The sequence below is a fragment of the Molossus molossus genome, unplaced genomic scaffold, assembly GCF_014108415.1.
Source record: "Molossus molossus isolate mMolMol1 unplaced genomic scaffold, mMolMol1.p scaffold_m16_p_6, whole genome shotgun sequence".
Classification (NCBI taxonomy): domain Eukaryota; kingdom Metazoa; phylum Chordata; class Mammalia; order Chiroptera; family Molossidae; genus Molossus; species Molossus molossus.
Window position 1 is genome coordinate 54,289,741 of NW_023425399.1, and position 25,211 is coordinate 54,314,951.

Genomic DNA, 25,211 nt, shown 5'->3' on the forward strand with positions numbered 1-25,211 from the left:
GACCTAGAAAACTGCAGAGGTGTGCTCCATCCAGCCAGGCTCCCTCAATGGGAGGTGGCAGTCAATGCTTTATTACCTTTGAGCTGCAGCAAAATTCCTGTGGAAACTTAGGGTATCATTGGCTGTAAAGAAGCTGGGGGACATCCAAAGGTGGTGATGCCAGACAGGTGTCTTTTCTTGGGAACATTGATTTCTCTAGTAAGGACTCCCTCTGCCCTGTCTCAGAGTGGGTACCTGGCAGCAGGTGCACAGGCCCAACAACTCTACCTACAGACTTTTTGTTGAGTCTTCCCTCAACCCTGTGCTTGGCTCCTATCCACAGCACATGTGGCCCAAACTTCTGTCCTCATTCACTTCTCTGGATAATAGACCTCAATCACCTATCCTCTCATTTTAGTGAGATGTGGGTAGGGGCATGGGGTGGGAGAAGAATGAGTTGGGTCTATCTTCCCCTTTAAGAGAAGCCCCTAGCTGCAGCTCAGTGAGAGCCAGTGTTCTCCCCTAGGTCACTTAGTAAACTGGGCTGAGATGTAATCATATCTCAGTATCATCAAAACCTTTTCCTTGACTGCTCTTCCTATCTGGAATGTGCCATCTTTGACTCTGGGACTGGTGTGAGGGGTCTATGTGAAACTGGGGAATAGGGGAGACTCTGCCCAGGGTTTGCTGTCCTCCTCCTCCACCATGCAAGGGTGGCATTTCTCAAAACTCCAGACCTGTCAGCCATTCCCAGTCTTAGAGTCTGGACATCTTGTAAAGTTCACACTTGGAAGCCTGGTGCCCCAGGCCCTGAGACTGAGGCTGGCCAAACTCTTCTGCTGGGACCCCCTCCAATTTTGTCTTTGTACAATTCTCCACATGGAGTTTCCAAAATTTGCCAACCTTTTCCTGGTCTCTCTCACCCCCCAATCCATGCCCTATACACCTTTCTGAAGACCCCTGATGCCCACTCTTCTACATCTCTCTTATTCTTACCATGGACAGCACTTAGCACATGGACTAGTGCTGCTAGGTGACAGGGTGATGCATGATTCAGTGTGCCACTGCACTACAATAAGAATAAAGGGCTATGGTGGGAATGCTTCTGGGAAGGGTGCAAGACCTAATCTTTAAGGGAGGCAGGGAAGTCACAAAAGATATCCAAAGCTCTTTTCTTTTTTGTTTGTGTATATGTGTTTTTGTTTCTTAAAAAAAAAAATCTTTATTGTTGAAAGTATTACAGATGTTCCCCCCCAATTCCCCCCTCCACCTTGCTCCCACTCCTCTCTTACCTTCCTCACACTATTGTCTGTGTCCACTGGTTATGCATATATGCACATAAGTTATTTGGTGTATCTCTTCCTGCACCTCGGTTCCCTCTGAGGTTCATGAGTCTAACAACCAATTTGTACTTTTAATCCCTTCACCTTTTTACTCATACCCCCAACTTCTCTCCCATCTGGCAATCATCAAAGTTGTCTGGATCTATGAGTCTGTTTCTGTTCTGCTTTTTCATTTGGTTTGTAGATTAAATTGTTGATAGATATGTATTTATTGTCATTTTATTGTCCATATTTTTTATGACCTCCTCCTCCTCCTTCTACTTCTCCTTCTCCTTTTTTCCTTCTCCTTCTCCTCCTTCTCCTTCTTCTTTCTTTTTAATCTTCAAGACACTTCAACATTTCATATAATATCAGTTTGGTGGTGATAAACTTCTTTAGCTTTTTCTGGTCTGGGAAGTTCTTTATATGTCCATTGATTCTAAATCATAGATTTTCAGGATGAAGTAATCTTGGTTGTAAGTCTTTGCTTTTCATCACTTCGGATATTTCTTGCCACTCCCATCTTGCCTGCAAAGTTTCTTTTGAGAAATCAGCTGACAGCCTTGTGGGAGATCTAGGTAACTAACTGCTTTTCTCTTGTTGCTTTTAAGATTCTCTCTTTGTCTTTAACCTTTTGTATTTTGATTATGATGTGTCTTGGTGTGGGCCTCTCGGGGTTCATTTTGTTTGGGACTCTCTGTGCTTCCTGGATTTGTATGTCTGTTTCTTTCACCAAGTTAGGGGAATTTTCTATCATTATTTTTTTAAGTAAGTTTTCAATTTCTTGCTCTCTCTCTTCTCCTTCCAGAATCCCCATGATGCGAATGTTGCTATGCTTGAAGTTGTCCCAGAAACTCCTTATACTATCCTCATTTGTTTTCTTTTTGCTTTTCTGGTTGGGTGTTTTTTACTTCCTTATATTCAAAATCAATGGTTTGATTCTCAGCCACACCTACTCTACTTCTGATATTCTGTAAATTATTATTTCAGTTAGTTCATCCTTCATTTCTGACTGGTACTTTATTATGCTCTTGAGATCCCTTACTAAGTTCCTTGAGCATCTTTATAACCAGTGTTTTGAACTCTGTTTACTTGTTAGATTGCTTATCTTCATTTTGTTTAGTTCTTTTCCTGGAGTTTTGTTCTGTTCTTTCATCTGGGACATGTTTCTTTGTGTCCTCATTTTGGCTGCCTCCCTGTGTTTGTTTCTATGTATTAGGTAAAGTTGCTACATCTTCTAGGCTTGCTAGAATTGCTTATTGTAGTAGGTGTTCTGTAGGGTCCAATGATGCAGCCTTCCTGATTATCCCAGGTGGGCACTTGAGGTGCGCTCCCCCGTGTTGACTGTACACCTTTCTGTTGTAATTGAGTCTTGATTGCTGTTGGCACATCAATGGGAGGGATTTACTCAGGCTGATCAGCTGAAAGGACTGGCAGTGCCTACTGTCCACCAACCTATGACCACCTTAGAGGATCAGCTGTGCAGGGGCCCACCACACAGAGCAAGATTTACTTCAGAAGGGCTTTGGTACCCACTGAATCCACTCCTTGAGTGTGCTTCTTGTGAAGGTGGTTGGGTGGTGGTGTTTGACATGATCTGAAGCTGTCCACTGGGTGTGCTGGATCTGGGTGCCTCCTGGGAGGCTCAGGCCTTAATCAACCACTGCCTGTCTTCTACCTGGGGTCATCAGGCATAAGCTACAAAGTGTCTGCAGATGGCTGCTTCTTATGCTGGGCTTGAAGGTGCCTTGGAGAGGCCAAGGTGTTAACCAAGGCCAAGCTGCTGTTAGTGCAAAGCTTGGGGCCACATAGCAAGAGGTATGGGGCTTGCTGAGGTCAGATGCTACCTGTTTGAGAAATTTTAGGAAAATCAAAGCATGAGCCAAGACAGGCCATTCCTATGGTAAAGCCACTGGAAAGAGCTTGGGTGGGTCCAAAAGTTGGATGAGGCAGGGCTTCAGGGAATCACCAGAGTGGGACAAACAGTGAGTCAGATTGCTGGAATCCTAGATATGGTGCCTGTCTGCCAGCCTTGTGGGGAAGGGCTCACCAAAGGAACGACAGCCTCTGCCAACACATCTGTCCAGGAGAAAGCTGTCTCTCCAGCTCTCACCCCAATGCCAACCAACTCAGCTCGTCCCCATATGTCTCTGGTGCCTTTCAAGCTGCCTTGCCTATGCTAGAGCCCAGAGGGAGTGAGTCTGAGTAAGTCCATGCATGAGCCCTTTAATAGGAGCTGCCTGGGCCTCCTTCAGCTTTGATCCTTTGAGCCAGAAGTTGTGGGGAGGTCTCTTTCAGGCACTGGAATCCTGAGCTGGGAGGGCCTGGTATGAGATGGGGACCTCTTGCTCCTCAGGGAGGACCTTCACAGCTGAGATATCTGTCCTGATTTTTATCCTCCACACGTGGGTGTGTGACCAGCCCTTCCTCAGCTCTGCCCCTCCTACTAGTCTTGATGTGGCCTTTTCCTTAATTTCGTAGTTGTAGGACTTCCATTCAGCTTGATTTTAGGTGGTTCTCCCCAAAGTTCTTCTATTCCTCTGGGGTTTGATTACTGAACAAGTATATTGCTCCAGGGTGCAAGGGGAACTCTTGGTGCACATGAACAAGAAACATGGCAGAAAGGAGGATGATCACTTTTGCTTTTTAATAAGCTAAGAAAAGCATAGAATGATTTCTGAGTTTTTTCCTCCTATGGTTTTGCTTTTGTAAAGTGAGAAATTTTAGTCTGGTCCTGGCCCCCCATCTTTCAAAAGAACAAAAAATTCCTAATGTAGTGACCCTGGGAAATAAAGAGGCAGCTGTGGGTCCTCAGGGAGCCCACCTTAATCACCTGGGGGTATGGGGAAAGAAGGTCTCAGACACAGTGGGAAGCTACCAGGCAAAAGGCTGGGGCCATCATGATTCCCCTCACCTTCTGCCTAATAGCCATAGGATATAATGCTTCTGAACACTTCTTTGTACTTGATGCTGTGCAGGAGCTCCAGTGGATGATTTCACTTCACCTTTATGCCACAGGGAGGTGGTACAGGTGAGCAAATGCAGATGCAGCAGTAAAATGCCCCGTCCAGTCCACACAGTTAGGCAGAAGGGAGTCGAGGTCCTAACTCATTTCCACTCCACTCCACTCCAGCATTGGCTTGGCTATAATTAATTATCTTTGTTCCTTTGTCCCACTTAGCCTCCACCTGGACTCTGCCAACAGTCTCTTATCATGTTACCTATTCCTGTTCACTCTGAGATGTGGCCACCAACATGAACTTTATAAAATCCCATGCTTACTTCCATGAGTTTGCACCCAGGGCCCACCCCTCCTGGCTCAGTCCTCTGTTCCAGTTACCTGCTCTCATATTGCCTGCACAAAGCTTCTCTCCACACCTGCACACAGCAGGCCTTTTCTATGCCAGGGCCTTAGTACAGGCTGCTTTGTACCTGGATTGCCTTTACTCTTTCTTGTTCATCTGGAAAACCCAAGCCACTGTTCACTTACTTGCTTGTGAGAGGAGACTTACCAAGACTCCCTAGAGCCACGGCCTCCCTCCTGCGTCCTTTGGGTCACTTTGCTTATACCAGAGAACTATTTCACTTATGCGATAACTCGTGTTTAGTTATTGCTACACTTCTTGGACTCTAACAGAATGTATGCAAGGCTTCATGTTAAAGGAGAACGGAAGTAACCCCACAGGCAGGGGACTTTCCTTCTCACTGTCCCCTCCAGAGATGTCACAGAGGTCTCTGAGACTACAATTGTCACCGTCTATGCACCTGCATTTACACTTGCCACTGTTATCTTTGGTGGCGTCCAAACTTTGGTGTCTATGTGAAGTTCTGTACAGGCTGTGCACAGATGAACTTCATGGGTAGTCTTAGACATTAGATGATGTGGTAGGAAGAATAATGGTTTTATCCAAATGTACATCCTAATCCATGGAACCTGTAATACACAGTCAATCCTCCATATCTGCAGGTTCCACATCCATGGAGTCAACCAACTGCAGATCAATATTCAGGAAAAAAAATGTTACTGATAAATACTGTGCAGTTATGCCCATGATGGTTGTGTCTGAAATGAATAGGTATAGACTTTTTTCTTGTCATTATTCCCTAAATAAAACAGTATAACAACTATTTACACAGCATTTACATTGTATTAGGTAATGTAAGTAATCTGTAGATGATTTCAAAGTAAATGAGAGGATGTCCATAAGTTATATGCAGATACTATCCATTGAAACATTTTTTTCCTTTATTGATTATAGAAAGAGAGGAAGGGAGAGGGAGAGAGAGATAGAAACAATGAGGAGAGAGAACATCAATTGGCCACTTCCTGCATGCTCCTCACTGGAGATTGGGCCCACAACCTGGGCATGTGCCCTGACCGGGAATCAAACTGGTGATGGGTCAATGCTCAATCACTGAGCCACACCAGCCAGACGCTATCCACTTTATATAAGGGACTTGAGCATTGGCAGAGTTTGGTATAGGGGAGGTCCTGGAATCAATTACTGTCAATACTGAGGGACAACTATATGACATTTTATGGCATACTAGAATTAGGTTGCTAATCAGCCTACCTTAAGATGGGAAGAATATCCCAACTATCTGGGTGGGACCAGTGTAATAACAATCTCCTTAAAAGTAGGAGAGGGAGTCAGAGAAGGAGATATGACAATAGGAACTATGCAGGGCAATACAATTGTTGACTTTGAAGATGGAGGAAGTGGCCACAAGTTAAGAAATGCCATCGGCCTTCCAAGACTGAGAAAGGAAAGAACATAGATTCTTCCCCAGAGCCTCAAAAGGAATGTAGCCCTGCACTGCTGAATTATAGAAGGATAAAATAATAAATGTAGTAATTAAGCTACTTGATGTGTAATAATTTGTTTGGCAGCAACAGGAAACAAATGCAGGGATAATTATACTGCATTTCTGCCTGATGTGGGTTTAGATTCTAATCTCTTATAAGATGTCATGTCTCTGTATTTGCACATTTCTTCTCTCTCTAGAACATGAACTTGTTGAGAGCCTCACCTTGCATCACGGCCCAGCATAGCATCTAGCTTAGAAAAAGTGCTCAGAATTGGCCAGTAAGCTGTTGACAACCTCCATTTCTGACTGCACTGGACTCTCATGGTTCCCGCTGCTACTGGACTAAGTTAGCTTCTGTTACCTGAGCTCCTACAAGACCTCCTGCATATCTGCCCCTGTCTGCTCTCACCCTACTTATCTACACAGGGCTGTGGAAGGATGTTCTTAAACGGCTTCCTTGCTTAAAGCTATGTTGCTGAGGCATAAAGGCCAACTCCTTGGTGTGGCATCTGAGGGCTTCTGTGATTGGCCTCATCTCCTTTTCCTGTCATCCTCCTGTGCTTCAACCACCCTGAAAATGGAACCACCTCCTGCCTCTCATCTCCCTCATACATTCGGGCCTCTGGGCCTTACTCTTGATCTTTTGGCTGGTCATACCCGCACTCTGGTGATGCTCAGCAGTTCCTGCGCATAGGAACCCTTCTTCAAATGAAACTAACATGGAATTGCAATATGAAACACAAGGTAAAAGTGATCTTTTATTAGTAAAGTTTTATTTTATATGTTCAAATTCAAAGCATTTGTTCATTATAAAGTCAATCAGTGAAAACAATGATGCTTTCTTTAATAACACAAACTGAACCTGGGCATGTTTGACAGCTGCAGTCTTCTATCAGCCTCAGCATCAAAAGCACTTCCCTTTTGTGTTCCATTGCTCAGTGTCAAACAATCCTGCTTCACAAAGAGAAGAACTAGCAAACAGTCAAAGTTTTATAAAGTCCACCATGTGATATTTGGACAGTGGTCAATTAAAGTGTAAAAAGGATTGATAGGAAAATGTTTCAAAGCTATATATCCACAAATATATAACAACAGGAGAGCAGAAGTATCTAGTTTTGTATTATAAATATAAAAGTCAGACAAGAAGCACCAAGGCTTACGAAAATACTAAAGCAAATGATTGCTTGTTTCAGCACGTCAACTAGAGGAGCCAAAAGGCTGGGTCTAGGGAATTAAGAACTATCTCAAACCATGTGCACATCTCTCCCTAGAATCTCAAGAGACTGCACTCAAGCACTGGGTTGTTCTGGGCACTATGCTTTGGGAAATCTTGAGTGCAATAGTAATGATAATAATAATAATGATAGCTAATAAATATTTACTGTTTTAGTATTTTATAGGCACTTTGCTCAGCGCTTTCTCACTCAATCCTCACACCAACTCTATAAAGCATTTTCCTTCCCATTCTGTATAAGAGGAAAATAAGGCTTTAGAAAGGTTATCTTGCCCCATATCACACAGCTAGCTAAATAGCAGAGTTGATACTAAAGCCTATATCTGAAACCCAATGCATCTAGAAATGTGTCATTACACACTAGCAAGACCTCCTTGATCCAGGGAAATGTGACAGCTTCTATGTTTAAATAGGTGGAGCAGGTACAGAGGTTTCATTAAGAGGAGGTCAGGTAAGCAGACACCTGTGGTGGCTCTCCTCAGCCATGGACACCCCCAGCCAGTACAGCCCATTGGGAAGAAATGTTCTGCCTTTGCAGCAAGGAAAAGAATTCACAGATTGGAAGACCCTCCACCAGGGAGAATTAACTCATTTAACTCAGATTTCTGTACATGCTCAGAAACCAATCCCTCAGATTGAGAAATGTTACTCTGTGCTTGCCACCCAAAGACCCATATGTGCCAGGTAATATAGAGGGCACTTGGGTACAACTGCAGAGAGAGACATGGCTCCTGCCCTGTCTAGCCTGCTAGGGGACAACCTACCTTGGGTCTAACTGGGATTCCCTTCATGGTGGCAGAAGCAGGTTTTCAACTAGCTTATTTCCATGGACCCATCTATCCTGCCTGGGTTAACAGCTAGAACCTGAGGACATGGAGTAGAGGTCACCACAGTCGTACAATTATATGCCAGAGAAGAGCTGTCTCAATCTAAGAATGTCTCTGTCTGGTAAAGTTCTAAGGAATTTACTGACCACTCCTACTTAATAGAGAGCCTTGTGTAAGGTGAAACTCTTGAGAAGTTGTTGAAGATTAGCTACCAAAATGCATTCTTTAAATCCACTGTGCTTCCAGAAGTATAGATGGTAAGTAATATCTCCTAGGTGGCTATGAGTGGTTGTTTTCTGATTATGCTCAACTATGGGCTGAAACAGCAAGTTCCATCCTCCCCCTTCAACCTTGGGGAAGATATTGCAAAGGCTGAGTCCAAGAGGGCAGCAGGCCATCAAAGGGGTGTGCTTCCTCTCTTTAATCCACAGCCTGGTCTGTGTTTGTGATGGTTGGTATAGGTGAGTTATGTTCAGCCAGGGCCAGCCTGTGGAAGGTGTGTGTGTCTGAGAACTAGTCAAGGGCAGCTTGGGTAAGTCCAATTCAGGACCCTCTGTGTCAGCCTAAGAGAGGACCATGGCTACAGAACCCTCTATCTCCTTCGCTGACACAGATCTGGCCCAGGGCAGAATTCCTCTGCTCACTGTAGTTGGGCTTGAGTGCCTAAGCTCTTATGAACTTGTCTACTGCAAGCCCTATTTTGGATAATGTTTCTGTAGCAAAAAAATATTCTGCATGAGAATAGACAGTTTTTATATGATTGAAGCCAGAACAGAGTACAAAGATAAGTCTTCCTTTACACCAATATTTTGAGATCATTCCCCTGCTCAGAGATTAGGGCCAAAGTCCTTGGTCTTCCAAATGTTAGTTATTTAGATACAACCTACCTTTCTAGCTTTTGTAGCAAAGGCAGTGGTCCAGGCAACCTGGCCCACCTCTGGTCTTCACTCAGCTGTTACCATGATCTCACCATCAATTGCACACATGGGACTGCTTCCTTCTCACCCTCCGAGGCCCTGATAGAAGGCCTGCTTCTTGAGTCTCCAGCAGTGTGAGATTCCTCCATATCTTGCACTCCTGTGGCACTCACTCTGTACCCCTCTTGTGACATCATCTTATTCGGTCTTGTAGTGTCCTGTCCACCCTAACCAAGTGGAAGTCCCTGAGGGTGGATTCTGCAGACTCCCCTTCATAGTGCCCAGCACATGCTGCTTTGAATATGGACCACTATGCATGCAAAGCACATGTATGGATGCCCATGATCTCTCTCCAATCCTAACTCCTTCTTTGCAGACACAATAGAAGTTTCTATAGCAATGTTGACCTCAGTGCTCCTTGCCTTCTTCCACTAAATCTGAAGGTGGGGGGATGAGGTCTCGAGGATTCATCCTGGCCACCAGGCAGACATCATAGCTGTCATGCATGAGGACATTGACTGCTACAACATTCCACTGATTTTTCCATGGGTCCAACTCCAATATTTCTTTGGAGATAACCTCATGGCGATCTGAAAAACAGCAAAGTAGAATGACAAAATATTAAAGGGGTATTAAGTTCAGAGGTCACAATCACTGCATTAAATAACTTTCTTTCTTTCTTTTTTTTTTATCCTCACCAGAGGACATTTTTCCATTTTTTTGTACAGATACAGTGGGAGGGAGAGAGGGGAAGAGAAAGAGAGAAACATCGACGTGAAAGGGACACATCGAGTGGCTGCCACCCGCATGACCAACCAGGGCCGGGGACAAACTGCAACCAAAGTACATGCCCTTAGCGGGAACGGAACCTGGGTCTCTCCGGACCGCAGGCCGACGCTCTAACCGCTGAGCCAAACCGGCCAGGGCTAAATAACTTTCTTTAAAAGACCAAAAATTAACAAAACTGAATCAAGTTACTTTAAATAGAAGACAGAGTTTTCCTGACATTTAATAAACAAAGAAAGACCATATTAAAACTGACATTCAAAATTTATTCAAGACATACTGATTGAGAGGGCATACTATTATCTAAAATTGAAAGGATGTTCCAGTGTTATATTAATGATTTATTAATGATGTGGGAAATGGATGAAACTGTTTTATTTCTACACCTGTGAAAAGACTCATGTGACCTGTGGGAGTCATTGACCTCCCTGAGCTTATGTTTTTTAAAATGCAGGCAGAGATGCTAATACACAGCCAGGGAGCTTGCAGAAAACATGGCACACTTAAACCTGGTAATTTGAAGAGTGTAGCAAAGGGACAGTTGGGAAGGTGGGAGCATAGTTTAGAAAGACCCCCAAGGGATGGCACAGCACCCCAGGACTGAGAACAGTAAGGGCCATTACCACATGAAAGGCAGCAGTGGAAGAATGGGTACTAGAACTTATAGAGGGCAGCTATCTGGAGAGTGCTGCCTGGCAGAAGCATATTTAGGAAGAAGATAGATGCAGCCATACTCGGCAGCCCTGCAGGGAGGGGGCAGAGAGAATAAATAAACTGACTTTATCTTTCTTTTCACTCAACAATTTCTGCCCTTGGCTCCAACTGGCTGAACCTACCCAGAAGCCAGAGGGGAAAAGAGCCGTGAATGCAATCCATACAGGTTAGCTTCACAAGACAGAGAGCATGAAAGAGAAAGGACAGGGTGAGTCTGGAGGAGTAAATGAGAGAATTCTAATCCAGCTGTCTATTTCACAATTGTGTTATGATTATAGGAGATAATATATGTAAAAGTGTCCAGCATTGGCATATAAAAGTCAACATTTGAAAATGGCTTATGTATGCTTGTAAAGGATGTTATTTTGTAATTGTTGGGTGTAGTATTCTATATGTATTAATTAGGTCATGTTATTCTCTTCTATATATTCACTGATTTTTTGTGGGTTGGTTCTGTCAGTTACTGAGAGAGCTGTGTTAAAACATCCCACTAAGATTATGAATTTGTCTTTTTCTTTTTTCTATTTTTACTTTACACATTTTGAGTCTTTTATTAAGGAAATAATAAATTTTATCATTTGTAAATTTATCAGGGATACAAGCTGGAAGTAGAGTAGATGTAAATTAAACTTACCTCCTCCCAAGACCAAACTGGAATTATAAATAAATTATAGAACAATCAACCTGAAGACTAGGTCTCATAAACAAGGATTTATAGAAGAAGCCAAATCAAGACTTGTAAAAGGGGCAGAGATGCAAAAAGGGCTGGCCCCATATACAAGTGTGGTGGTTGTTAATCCATAGGGATATCTCAGCTTCAAAGATACCCCCTGAGCCCACACCAGGTTCCCAAGCCAAGAGCACCAGAACTGGCTGTAAAAATCATTGGAGATTATGTCTGCCAAGTAGAGACCAGAGTCTGCTAGAAACCTAGGTGCTGGCTTACAGGGCAAACACACAAAATCTTGTTTGCAGCCAGTTACCCTGGGCTCCAACAAAAGGAGCGTAGCTTGGAGTTGAGTGGAGTCAAGCAAGGAGAGAATGGGGTTGTGTGGCTCTGGGGAGAGAACTGAAGAGATAACCACTATGGTCCCAATACTGAGCTCCTCTCACACACTGCCACAGACTTCATTTTTCCTGAGTTGACTACTCCCTCAATAGGCATTAGATTAAGGAAATGCAATAGCTCCATCCTCCCAACTCTTGGTCATCTTGTTCTGCTGAGCTTACACCCTGCAGTGGTGTCAGCTGGCTAGAGCTAGTTAAAGCCCAGGATGCAGACTTTTTAGAAAGATTCTTGAAAAGGTCCAATTAGCATCAAGGAGAGAGTGAATTGTGCAGTTTTAGGGAGGGAGCTGTTTTTCCCTCACACACCTAACTGGTGCCACTGTTCCTGTGCAAAGCTGTCCCTTCACACAGCCAAATATTGGTCTGTTAGAATCTAATGAACTCTTCTGACCTTATCCTGATTACTCCCTGAGACCTTGTCCCACCACAAAGGTCATCAGGCACCAGACAGGTGGCAGCTGGCATTGGTGTACTCTGGGATTTTTGCTGAGTGGACTCAGACCCAGCATTGGCACCAAGGTTGAATCTGTATCAGTCTGGTGAACACTACTCACCACTACCTGGTGACTCACTGAGAACCTAACTGATGCAACTTGTGTACCTCCAGAGGCTTTTTCAGTAACAGAACCTAATAGGGAGCTGGCAGGCAAAGGCAGATGTGGGGGTGTCTTGGGGCTTTTGCTGACCTGCCCCCAGGCTCAGGGCTGGTTGAAGCCAGTGTGAGTGCATAGCTTGGCCTCTCTCATGCACATCCAGGCCCAGCAGAGACAGCCACAAACTATGGATCACTTTGTAGCTCTAAACAGGTAGCCCAGGGCCTGCTACAGGCAGCATTTGACATTAACTTGCACCAGAGGCCCTCCCAAGAGACCCTAGAACCAACACACCTGATGGTAGGTTTCAGACTACTTTGGAGCATGATCCAATTAGCTTCACAAGCAGCACTACCAAAGGGAGATTTGTAAGGCACAACACCCTACTGGGATGAGTTCCACTTCATGGATCAACCCTGGAACAGCAGCTCATATACTGTGGTCAAAGTTGATTCATATAGTAAACAGCCAGAGGATCAACCATAACCAAAAATGGGCCAATAGCAATCAAGACTCACTACAGAGGATTCCAAAACGGCGGAGGAGTGAATGGAAGCTACACAGACCGTCTCCCAGGACCAAACTGGAATTACAACTATAACACAGAAAAATCAATGGGAAAAACCAACAGAAAAGCAGCTTGCGAGGAGCATATAACCAGGGACACTGACTCGATCCTGGTAGGATTGCGAAGGCGCAAGATGGGGGCTGGGAGCCCACGGTCAGCAGCTCGGCAGTGGCCTTAGCTGAGAGCAGCGCCCTCAGGTTACACTCCCAAGCGGCTCCACAGTGCAGAGCTGGGACAGAGGCTAAAACAGCCACAGCCACTCACCTTGGGCTCTGGCACAGGGAGGGCAGACTGGACTGGAACAGTGTAGGGACATTCGGGATTTGGAGGGCACTCAGAGCTTTTGCTGAGTTGCTACCACGCTGGACGGTGGCCATACTGCTCCTTCCCAGGGCTCTGGGGAGAGGCAGCAGCCCTCCCTTGGAGATATAACTCCACCCTGTGTGCCATTGAAGTGCTAATTGAAGCTCATTAACAACCAGCACCTGCCCCACCCTCGTGAAATCCCCTTAAGCTGAGCACCTGAGGGAGTTTTTCAATCAACTGACAACCTAAAAGTCATCAAGTAACCTCGACTGCTAGCCTTCAGGCAAAAAGCTAGAGGATAACAGTACCTTTCCTGGGCTAGGAACTTTAACCAGGAAAGTAAGACTTGACAGTGGTGTTTAACGTGGGTCCTTCCTCGCTCATCTAAACACAGGAGAGGGAGCCACAAAGAGCAGAACACCAACACCCACAGGGAATACTTGCCAGGCTCCAAAGCCCACAGTGATAGCCAAAATGGTAAAACACAGAAACAGAAGCCAAATGAAAGAGCAAGAGACCTCCACCGAAGATGAGATCAATTAGGCATGTTAACAGAGCTAGAATTCAGAGCCATTATCTTGAGGAAGCTCAACAGCATGAGTAAGGAGATAGAGACACTGAAAATAAGCCAATTGGAAATTAAAAACCATCAAGAAGAGATAAAAAATGACATCAGAAATGAAAAACACATTGCAAGGATTAAAAAGCAGAGTAGAGGAAGCTGAGGACTGGATCAGTGAATTAGAAGACAGGGTAGAAAAAAATCAACCAATCAGAAAACCAAAAGCAAGAAAACGATTAAAAAACAGAAAGACAGCTTAAGAAACCTGGGGGACAACTGAAAACGCAATAATATTCGCATCATAGGAGTCCCCGAAGAAGATGAAAATGAGCAAGGAAAGAGAATATATTAAAAAAATAGCAACTGAAAACTTCCCTAATTTGGTGAAGGAAGAAGGCATGCAAGTTCAAGAAGCACAGAGAGCCCCAAGTAAGAAGAACCCAAACAAGCCCGCACCAAGATGCATAGTAATCAAAGTGACAAAAATAAAAGACAAAGAGAGAATCCTAAAAGCAGCAAGAGATAAGCAACAGGTTACCTACAAAGGAAACCCCATAAGGCTCTCAGCTGACTTCTCACAAGTAACACTACAGGCCAGAAGGGAATGGCATGAAGTAATCAAGATCATGACAAACAAGGATCTGAATCCAAGACTACTCTACCCATCAAGGCTATCATTCAAAATAGAAGGTCAAATAAAGAGCTTCCCAGACAAAAAAAAAAAAAAAAAAAAAAAAGCAAAATGAATACATTAGCACCAAACCAACACTGCAAGAAATGTTAAAAGGACTGCTGTAATTAGCAGGAGAAATGGGAAGAAAAATAGAACCACACAATAGAAACAAAAATGGCAATAAATAAGTACATATCAATAATGACCTTAAATGTAAATGGATTGAATGCTCCTATAAAAAGACACAGAGTAACTGATTGGATGAGAAAGCATGACTCATCTATATGTTGTTTACAAGAGACCCACCTCACAACAAAAGACTCACATAGGTTGAAAGGGAAGGGATGGAAAAAAATTTGCCAAGCAAATGGAAAGGGAAAAAAAAGCTGGGGTAGCAATACTCATATCTGATAAAATACATTGAAAAACGAAGTCCATAACTAGAGACAAAGAAGGCCATTACATAATATTGAAAGGATCTATCCAACAGGAAGATATAACTTTGATAAACATATATGCACCCAATATAGGAGCACCAACATATATTAAAAAACTTCTGGAGGATTTCCAAGGAGAAATCGACAGCAATACAATCAGAGCAGGGAACTTCAACACCCCGTTGACACAACTGGATAGATCCTCTAGAAAAAAATTAGCAAGGAAACAGAGACTCTAAATGAAGCACTAGACCAAATGGATTTAATAGATATCTACAGAGAATTACATCCCCAAACTACAGAATACACATTCTTCTCAAGTGCACATGGGACATTCTCAAAGATAGACCACATGATAGGACACAAATTAAATCTCTACATATTCAAGAAGACTAAAATCATATCAAGCATCTTCTCAGATCACAATGGCATTAAACTAGAAATCAATTTCAACAAGAACATGCAAAGACATTTCAACACATGGAGGCTAAATAGCATGTTATTAAACAATGAATGGGTCAACGAGGAGATCAAGGAAGAAATTGAAAACTTCCTGGAAACCAATGAAAATGAACACACAACAACACAAAATCTATGGGATGCAGCGAAAGCAGTTCTGAGAGGGAAGTTTATAGCACTAGAGGCCTACCTCAAGAAACAAGAAAAAATTCTAATTGATGGTCTAACCTCACAACTTAAAGAATTAGAAAGCAAACAAAAAGAAAACCCCAGAGCAAGTAGAAGGAAGGAAATAGTAAAGATCAGAGCAGACATAAATGACATAGAGACCAAATAAAACAATTCAAAGGAGCAATGAAACCAAGAGCTGGTTTTTCGATAAGATAAACAAGATTGATGGACCCTTAGCTAGACTCACCAAGAAACAGAGAGAACCCAAATACACAAAATCAGAAATGAAAGAGGAGAAATAATAACTGACATCACAGAAATACAAAAGATTGTTAACAGCTACTATGAACAACTATATGGCAACAAATTCGACAATCTAAGTGAAACGGACAAATTTATAGAAACACATGGTCTCCCAAAACTGGACCCAGAAGAGATAGAAAATTTGAACAGACCAATAACAACTAAGGAAATTGAAGAGGTAATCACGACTCTCCCAGCAAACAAAAGCCCAGGCCCAGATGGCTTCACAGGGGAGTTTTACCAAACATTCAAAAAAGAACTAACACCCATTCTCCACAAACTATTTCAAAAAATTCAAGAAGAAGGACGACTTTCAAACACGTTTTATGAGGTCAGCATAATTCTAATTCCAAAACCAGAAAAAGACACTACAAAGAAAGAAAACTACAGGCCAATATCCCTGATGAACATAGACGCCAAAATCCTGAACAAAATATTAGCAAATCGGATCCAGCAATACATAAAAAAATTATCCACCATGACCAAGTGGGATTCATTCCAGGGATGCAAGGCTGGTACAATATTCACAAATCAATACATGTGATACACCACATAAAAAAAATGAAGAATAAAAACCACATGATCATATCAATAGATTCTGAAAAAGCATTTGACAAAATCCAGCATCCATTTCTGATAAAAACGCTCAGTAATGTGGGAAAAGAGGGATCATATCTCGACATTATAAAGGCCATATATGAAAGACCTACAACCAACATCATACTCAGCAGGCAGAAACTAAAAAAATTTCCATTAAGAACAGGAACAGGACAAGTATGTCCACTTTCGCCACTCTTATTTAACATAGTACTGGAAGTCTTAGCCCCAGCAATCAGACATGAGGAAAAAAAATAAAAGGGATCCAAATTGGAAAGGAGGAAGTGAAACTGTCATTATTTGCAGATGCCATGATATTATACATAAAAAATCCTAAAGTCCCCATCAAAAATCTACTAGACTTAATAAATGAATTTGGCAAAGTAGCAGGATACGAAATTAACGTCAAGAAATCAATGGCATTCTTGTACACTAATGATGAACTCACAGAAAGAGAAACTGAAGAAACAATCCCATTTACCATCGTGCCAAAAATACTGAGATACCTAGGAATAAACTTAACCAAAGAAGTAAAGACCTATTTGCAGAAAGCTTCAGGACATTGGAAAAAGAAAGAGAGGAGGATATAAAAAAGTGGAAGCACATAACTTGTTCATGGATTGGAAGAATTAACATCATTAAAATGTCCATATTACCCGTAGCAATCTATAGATTCAATGCAATCCCCATCAAAATACCATCGACATTATTTCACAGAACTAGAACAAATACTTCAAAAGTTCATATATAACCAAAAAAGTCCCCGAATAGCCACAGCAATTTTGAAAAAGAAGGACAAAGTAGGTGGGATCACAATACCAGATATCAGGTTATACTACAAAGCCTCTGTAATCAAAACAGCCTGGTACTGGCACAAGAACAGGCATATAGACCAGTGAAACAGAACTGAAAACTCAGAAATGGACCCAAGGCAATATGCTCAATTAATATTTGACAAAGGTGGCAAGAGCATACAGTGCAGTAAAGACAGCCTCTTTAATAAATGGTGTTGGGAAAATTGGACAGCTACATGCAAAAACATGAAACTAGACCATCAACTTACACCATACACAAGAATAAACTCAAAATGGATAAAATACTTAAATGTGACTCATAAATTCATAGAAATTCTAGAAGAAAATGTAGGCAACAAAATTTCAGACATCATATGGAGCAGAATTTTCTCTGATACATCACGTAAGACAACAGAAACAAAGGAGAAAATGAACACATGGGACTACATCAAATTCAAAAGCTTCTGCACAGCAAAAGAAACAATCATCAAAATGGAAAGGCAACCCACTGTATGGGAGAACATCATTGCAATGATAAATCAGATAAAGGGTTAATTTCCAATATATAGAGAGTGCTCATACAACTCCATAAACGGAAGACAAAGAACCCAATTAAAAAATGGGCAGAGGAACTAAATAGACACCTCTCCAAACAGGACATACAAATGGCTAAGAGACATATGAAGAAATGCTCAACATCACTAATCATCAGAGAGATGCAAATCAAAACAATAATGAGGTATCACCTCACACCTGTCAGAATGGCCGCCATCAACAAATCATCAAACAAGTGTTGGCGAGGGTGTGGAGAAAAGGGGACTCTAATACACTGCTGGTGGGAATGCAGGCTGGTGCAGCCACTATGGAAAACAATATGGTGCTACCTCAAAAAATTAAAAATTGAACTTCCATTTGACCCAGTGTTCCCGCTTCTAGGAATATACCCTAAGAAGCCTGAAACACCAATCAGGAAGAATATATGAACCCCCATGTTCATAGCAGCACTATTTACAATAGCTAAAATCTGGAATAAGTCCAAGTGTCCATCAGTAGACGAATGGATAAAAAGGCTGTGGTACATATACACAATGGAGTACTATGCAGCTGTAAGAACGAAAGATCTCTTGTCCTTTGAGACGACATGGAGGGACCTGGAAAGTATTATCCTAAGCGAAATAAGCCAAACAGAAAAAGACAAATACCACATGATCTCACTTATATACGGAATATAATGAACACAACAGTCTGAGGAATACGGTAGACCCTGAAACATGGAAGTAGGGCACAGACTGACATCCCTCAGAAGAGGGGGTGGGAGGGTGGGAGGAGCTAAACTACAGAACTTATATGCATGTATGCATGACCAATGGATATGGACAACAAAGCCGGGGACGGGGTGGGGTGTGTGTGGGGTGGGGAGGGGCGTGCCAATGGGGTAAAAAAGGAGAAACATCTATAACAAAAAAATAAATAAAAAATTTTAAGAAAAGAAAAAGACTCAGTACAACAAGAGGGCTCACATAAAACACAATAAGGATATTCCTGGAACACCCAGCTAGGGTGATAAGGGGGACTGTATCACTGAGCACTACAAGACATTTACTACATAAGGTCAGCCTAGCAAGACTGGGAGACATAGAAAATCTACCTAATATTCAGAAACAAATACAGAGAGACAGTAAAAATTGTGAGACCAAAAAAACATGCCCCAAATGAAGGAAATAGTGCAAGCAATCTACAAGATATGGAGTTCAATACAATGGTTATAAGGATGATCAAGGAACGTAGTGAAAATTTCAAAATAGAGATAGCAAGCATAAAAAAGAACATAGAAACCGTAAAAACGAATGTCAAAAATAAAGAATAAAATGTCTAAAATAAATGAACTACACAAATTCAACAGCAGATTAGCTAAAGCAGAGGGTTGAATAAGAGATTTATAAGACAAGGTAGCAGAAAAACCCTAATCAAAACAGAAAAAAAATATATTTTAAAAAATGAGAATAAAAATTGTACTAATTTAAAAAGATGGCAATGGGTAGGACCAGAAAGAGGGTGAGTATGAGAGAGAGTGTGAATGGGCATTAGAGTGCATGAGAGAGTGAGTGATTGTGAGAGTGTGAGTGGATGTGAGTGTGGACAAGCTACTGTGAGCAGTGCAGAAACACAGAGCAGAAGGTTCCTGTGCTGTGGATGGGGAGCAGCCAGCAACCACAGGAATCAGCTCTTCAGGGTGCTTCTTCCTCCACAGCCAGGAGGCCCCACTATTTTGGAGGATCCTTGGTCTTTTCTGGGAGGACACAGCGGGAGTGACTAGGGCCCAGTAACTTGAGCCCACCATACACCTCACGTCTTTGGATCAGTGGATCCTGCTGTGTCAACACAGACCAGTGCACAGTAGTGTCAAGTTGTCTGCTGTAGAAACTGCAATGACTGGGAGCCCAGCACCATCCCCCCCCCCCCAGTAGCAGCCTGATTAGAGCCGAGACACACCCCCAGCAACAGACACTCATGAGCAGACATCTATCTCCTGACAGCAGCAGCGAAGATTGGATAAGAAAACACATTCCCAAAAGCTTCAGCAGAGGCTAAGCAAGAGCTGATCCCCACTAGGCAACAGCACTCCCCAGCCACCAGCATTGGGACCCAGGGCTCCAGCAGGGCCTGTGCAATCCAGCTGCCCATAAGACTGGTGGGAACTGGGGTTCCAGTGGGGTCTGAGCAACCCAGCTGCCCATAGGACCAGCAGGGGTATGGGGCTCCAGGGGGCCTGAATGATACAGCTGCTCGCAGCACCAGTGACCTGTGGGTGCCCAGTGGTGCCCCAGTGGTGCAGCTCCAGTGGTGCCCATATGATACAGCAGCAGCACACACCAGGACACACCAATATCACCTGCCAGTAGTCAATCCTCCAGGACCCACAGCAGGCAAGAGGTAACATGCACCAGAATAGTCTGTGAGGCACAGCAGCTTTAATGGATACACACTGACCTGCCTACACATCCCAACATCACTCATCAGGTCTAGAACTACCAGATGACTACAATGGAAAGACAAAGAAATAACACCCAAATAAAAGAAAAGGAGGAATCACCAGAAAAAGAACTACATGAAATGGAAGCAAGAAATTTTCAAGATAAAGAATTCAAAGCAATGATTTTAAGGGTGCTTAAACAATTCAGTGAGAACTACAAGTAACTTAATGAGAATTATAGAGAGATCAGAGGGAACTACATCAGCTTAAAAAAAGAGGTAGCAGCTATAAATATAAATCAAGAGGATATAAAGAATAACATAGGTGATATAAAAAATACCTTAGAAGGATTCAATAGTAGATGAAAAGAAGCTGAAGACCAAATAAGTGAGTTAGAAGACAAGGTAGAAAAAAATGCCCAAATAGAGAAGGAAATGGGGAAAAAACTAAAGAACAAGAGGAAAGTTTAAAGGAGCTTTGGGACAACACAAAGCATAATGACATTCGCATCATAGGGGTACCAGAAGGAGAAGAATCAAAGAAAAGAATAGAGAACCTGTTAGAAGTAATAATTACAGAAAGCTTCCCTAATTTGCTGAAGTAAAAGGTCACACAAGTGAGAAAAGACAGAGTCCCAAGCAAGATGAACCCCAAAAGACCCACAGCTAACACATCATAATTGAAATGGCAAACATTAAACACAAAGAGAATTTTAAAGGAAGCAAGAGAGAGACAAAAAGTTACCTATTAGACTGTCAGCTGATTTCTCACTAGAAACACTGCAGGCCAGAAGAGAATGGCATGAAGTATACAAAGTAATGAAAAGCAAGGGTCTGAATCCAAGACTACTCTATCAAGCAAAGCTAGCATTCAAAATTAAAGAAGAAATAAAGAGCTTCACAGACAGAAAAAAGCTAAAGAAATTTACCATGACCAAATTAGCACTGTCAGAAATGCTGAAGAGACTGTTGTAAGAAGAAGAAACGAGAGAGAGACAGAGAGAGAGACATTAAATAAAAATGGCAACTAATAAGTGTCTTAAATGTAAATGGCTTAAATGCTCCAATCAAAGACATAGGATAGTTGACTGGATAAGAAAACACAACCCATATGTATGCTGTTTAAAAAAACCCCACCTTACAACAAAAGACTCATATAGAATAAACATAAAGAAATGAAAAAATTTTTTCCAAGAAAATGGAAATGAAAAAAACAAACAAAACCTGGTACAGCAATACTCACATATGATGATAGACTTCAAAGGCAGGCCATAATAAGAGACAAAGAAGGTCACTACATAATATTAAAAGGATCAATCCAACAAGAGGATATAACCCTGATAAAGATATACACACCACATATGGGAGCACTAAACTATATTAAAAAACTTTTGGAGGACTTCAAAGGAAAGATCAATTTAGTAATACAATCATAAGTGGGAGACTATAACACCACATGGACACTACTGGATAGATCGTCCCGGCAAAAATTAACAAGTACACAGAATCCTTAAATGACAAACTAGATCACTGGACTTAATTGATATTTACAGAACATTTTACCACAAAGCTGAAGACTATGCATTCTTCTCAAGTGCACACAAGACATTTTCAAGGATAGACCATATATTAGGACACAAAGTAAGTCTCTACCAATTCAAAGAGATTAAAATCAAGCATACAGTGGAGTAAAGACGGCCTCTTTAATAAATGGTGTTGGGAAAATTGGACAGCTACGTGCAAAAGAATGAAACTAGACCATCAACTTACACCATACACAAGAATAAACTCAAAACGAATAAAAGACTTAAATGTGACTCATGAATCCATAAAAATCCTAGAAGAAATTGTAGGCAACAAAATTTCAGACACATACACAGCAGAATTTTCACTGATACATCACCAAAGGCAACAGAAACAAAGGAAAAAATGAACACATGATACTACATCAAACTAAAAAGCTTCGGAACAGCAAAAGAAACAACCATCAAAATGGAAAGAGAACCCACTATATGGGAGAGCATAATTGCCAGTGATACATCAGATAAGAGCTTAATTTTTAAAATATATAAAATTAAAAAAAATATATAAAATACTCATAAAACTCAACAACAACAAAAAAGACAACCCAATTAAAAATAGGCAGACGACCTAAAGAGACAGCTCTCCAAACAGGACATACAAAAGGCCAAGAGATTAATGAAAAAATGCTCAACATCACTAATCATAAGAAAGATGCAAATTAAGACAACTATGAGGTGTCACCTCACACCTGCTAGAATAGCTGCCATCAACAAATCATCAAACTATAGGTGTTGGTGGGTGTGTGGAGAAAAGGGGACTCTAGTACACTGCTGTTGGGAATGCAGACTGATGCAGCCACTATGGAAAAAACTATGGCGTTACCTCAAAAGTAAAAAATTGAACTGCACTTTGACCTAGTGATCCCACTTCTAGGAATATCCCTAAGAAGCCTGAAACACTAGTCAGAAAAAATATATGCACCCCTATGTTCATAACAACAGTATTTACAATTGCTAAAATATGGAAACAGCCCAAGTGTTCATCAGCAGATAAGTGAATTAAAAAGCTGTGGTACATATACACACTGGAATACTATGCAGCTGTAGAAAAGATAGATCTCTTGTTCTTTGAGATGACATGGAGGGACCTGGAACATATTATCCTAAGTGAAACAAGCCAATTAGAGAATGAAAAATATCATATGGTATCACTTATCTGTGGAATATAATGAACAAAACAAGCTGAGGAACAAAATAGACTCAGAGACATGGATGTCAGGTGCAGACTGACAAACTGAGAATAGGTGCATGTGGGGGGAGGAGAGAGAAAAACCACAGAACTTTTATGCATGTACGTGTAAACAAGGACATAGACAATAGTGCTTGAGGGGAAGAGGGGACAGGATTGGGAGGAGGATGTTAGTGGGGGGAAAAAAAGAAACATCTGTAACAAAAGTAAATAAATAAATTAATTAAAAAAATGAGGACAGAGAGAGAAAAGAATGGTGATGCAGTGAATGAAAACTACACAGGACATCTTTTAGGACCTAACTGGAATTACAATGAAAATAAAGACAAATGATTGGGGAAAACCAAGTGAAAAGTTGCTGCGGAGAACCCTTATAACCAGGAATAGAACGATGGCACCAAATCGAGCCTGGTAGGAACTGTGGAGGCGTGAAAGGGCTGGCTGGGTCCTGGGGCAGCAGCAAAAGGCTGTTTTAGCCATAAGCATTTTCATCTGAGAAGTGGGGGTTAAAACCCCAAGCCAGCTCCACAGCACAAAGTGGCAACCCTCCAACACTGAATGGAGAGACAGGGAAATGTCCTGGTGTAACACCTAGCTGAGATGAGCCAAGCTGAGGCTTTGTCTGGCAAGGTGAGCTGCAGGGATAAAAGACAACTCCCTGAAGGTCCAGAGCACTAAATCAGCTACAGCCGCTCACCTTGGGCTCCAGCAGAGGGAGAGGGTCCTTGACTGGAACTGTGTAAAGACAGCTGGGAGTTTGTGAAACAGGGCAGAGAGCTGGTAAGGAGGCCACTGGGAGTTTGAGGCTGAATCACTCCCACATAGGACAGTAGCCATATTACTCAAAGGGCCCCTTTCCAGCACTCTGGGGAGAAGCAATGGCCCCTCCCTCAGAAATTTATTACCAACTGTCTGGAAAAATAAAAATTGGCTAGAGACTGCCAGCAAGCAAGGAGGGGGAGGGACTAGAAGCCTCAAAAAGATCTGCAATTTAGGCAAGCTCAGTGTTGGATGTTCTTTCAGTGTTGGGGGGGGTCCTGTCACTGTTTGGGGTCATGCTTCTGAGAACTAAGCAGTGGAGGCTGAGGCCTGAGTTCCTATGCTGAGCCCCTCCCCCAAGGCTTCAGCAGCCACCTTTGTCAAGTAGCTCTTTGTTTTAGCCTGGGGGGAGAAGCAACTACTCTTTCCATGGGGATTTAGCACCACCCTGTGGCAACTAAGCTGTGAAGGCAGAGGCCTCACCATAGAAACTACTTTTATCAAAGCAAATTTAACCCATGGGAAAGCAATTGCTCATACATATACTATTTATAAGAGACCCAACTCATAGCAAAAGACTCACAAAGGTTGAAAGTGAAGACATGAAAAAAAATCTTCCAAGCAAAAGAAAGAAAAATAAAGCTGGGAAAGCAGCACTCATATACAATATAATAGACTTCAAAATAATGGCCATACCTAGAGACAAAGGCCACTATATAATATTCACAGGATCTATCCAACAGGAGGATATAGTATTGGTAAACAAATGCACCAATATAGGATCACCAAAAAACATTAAAAAACTTCTGGGGGACTTTAAAGGAGAAATCAACAACAATAATCATAGCAGGGGACTTCAACACCCCACTGACATCACTGAATAGATCCTCTAGACAAAAAATTAACAAGGAAACAGAGACTTTAAATGATGAACTAGACCAAATGGATTTAATAGACATCTACAGAAAATTAGACACCCAAACTGCAGAAATCACATTCTTATTAAGTGCATATGGGACATTCTCTCTTTTTTTTAAAAAAATTATTTTTATTAATTTATTTTTGCTGCAGATGTTTCTCCTTTCCCACCCTCCATTGACACCCTCCTCCCAATTCCCCCCACCCTGTCTCCAGCTTTGTTGTCCATGTTCATTTGTTATGCATACGCACATATAAGATCTGTGGTTCATCTCTTCCCTGCCACTCCTTCTCCTCTGAAGTTTGTCAGTCTGTATCTCACTTCTATCTCTCTAGCTCTATTTTGTTCAGCAGTTTGTTTGTTCATTATATTCTACAAATAAGTGGGGTCATGTAATATTTGTCTTTCTCTGCCTGGTTTGCTTTGGGTAGCATAATACTCCCCAGGTCTCTCCATGTCATCTCAAAGAATAAGAGATCCTTCTTTCTTACAGCTGCATAGTATTTCATTGTGCATATGTACCACAGCTTTTTTATCCACTCATCTACTGATGGACACTTGGGCTGTCTCTAGATATTAGCTATTATAAATAGCGCTGCTATGAACATAGGGGTACATATATTCTTTCTGATTGTGTTTCAGGCTTCTTAGGGTATATTCCTAGGAGTG

General features: G+C 42.0%; 1 protein-coding gene across 4 annotated transcripts in view; it reads right to left on the reverse strand.

The window, feature by feature from the left end:
• Positions 1 to 6,980: 6,980 nt before the first annotated feature.
• KBTBD12 (kelch repeat and BTB domain containing 12) overlaps positions 6,981 to 25,211 on the reverse strand; it is a 101,959-nt gene continuing 83,728 nt past the window's right edge. For all 4 annotated transcript variants that reach the window (XM_036245332.1, XM_036245331.1, XM_036245333.1 and 1 more), the window contains one exon: positions 6,981 to 9,678. In XM_036245332.1, coding sequence (XP_036101225.1) covers positions 9,497 to 9,678 — 182 coding nt within the window. In that variant the 3' untranslated portion in view covers positions 6,981 to 9,496. The remainder of the gene's footprint in view (positions 9,679 to 25,211) is intronic.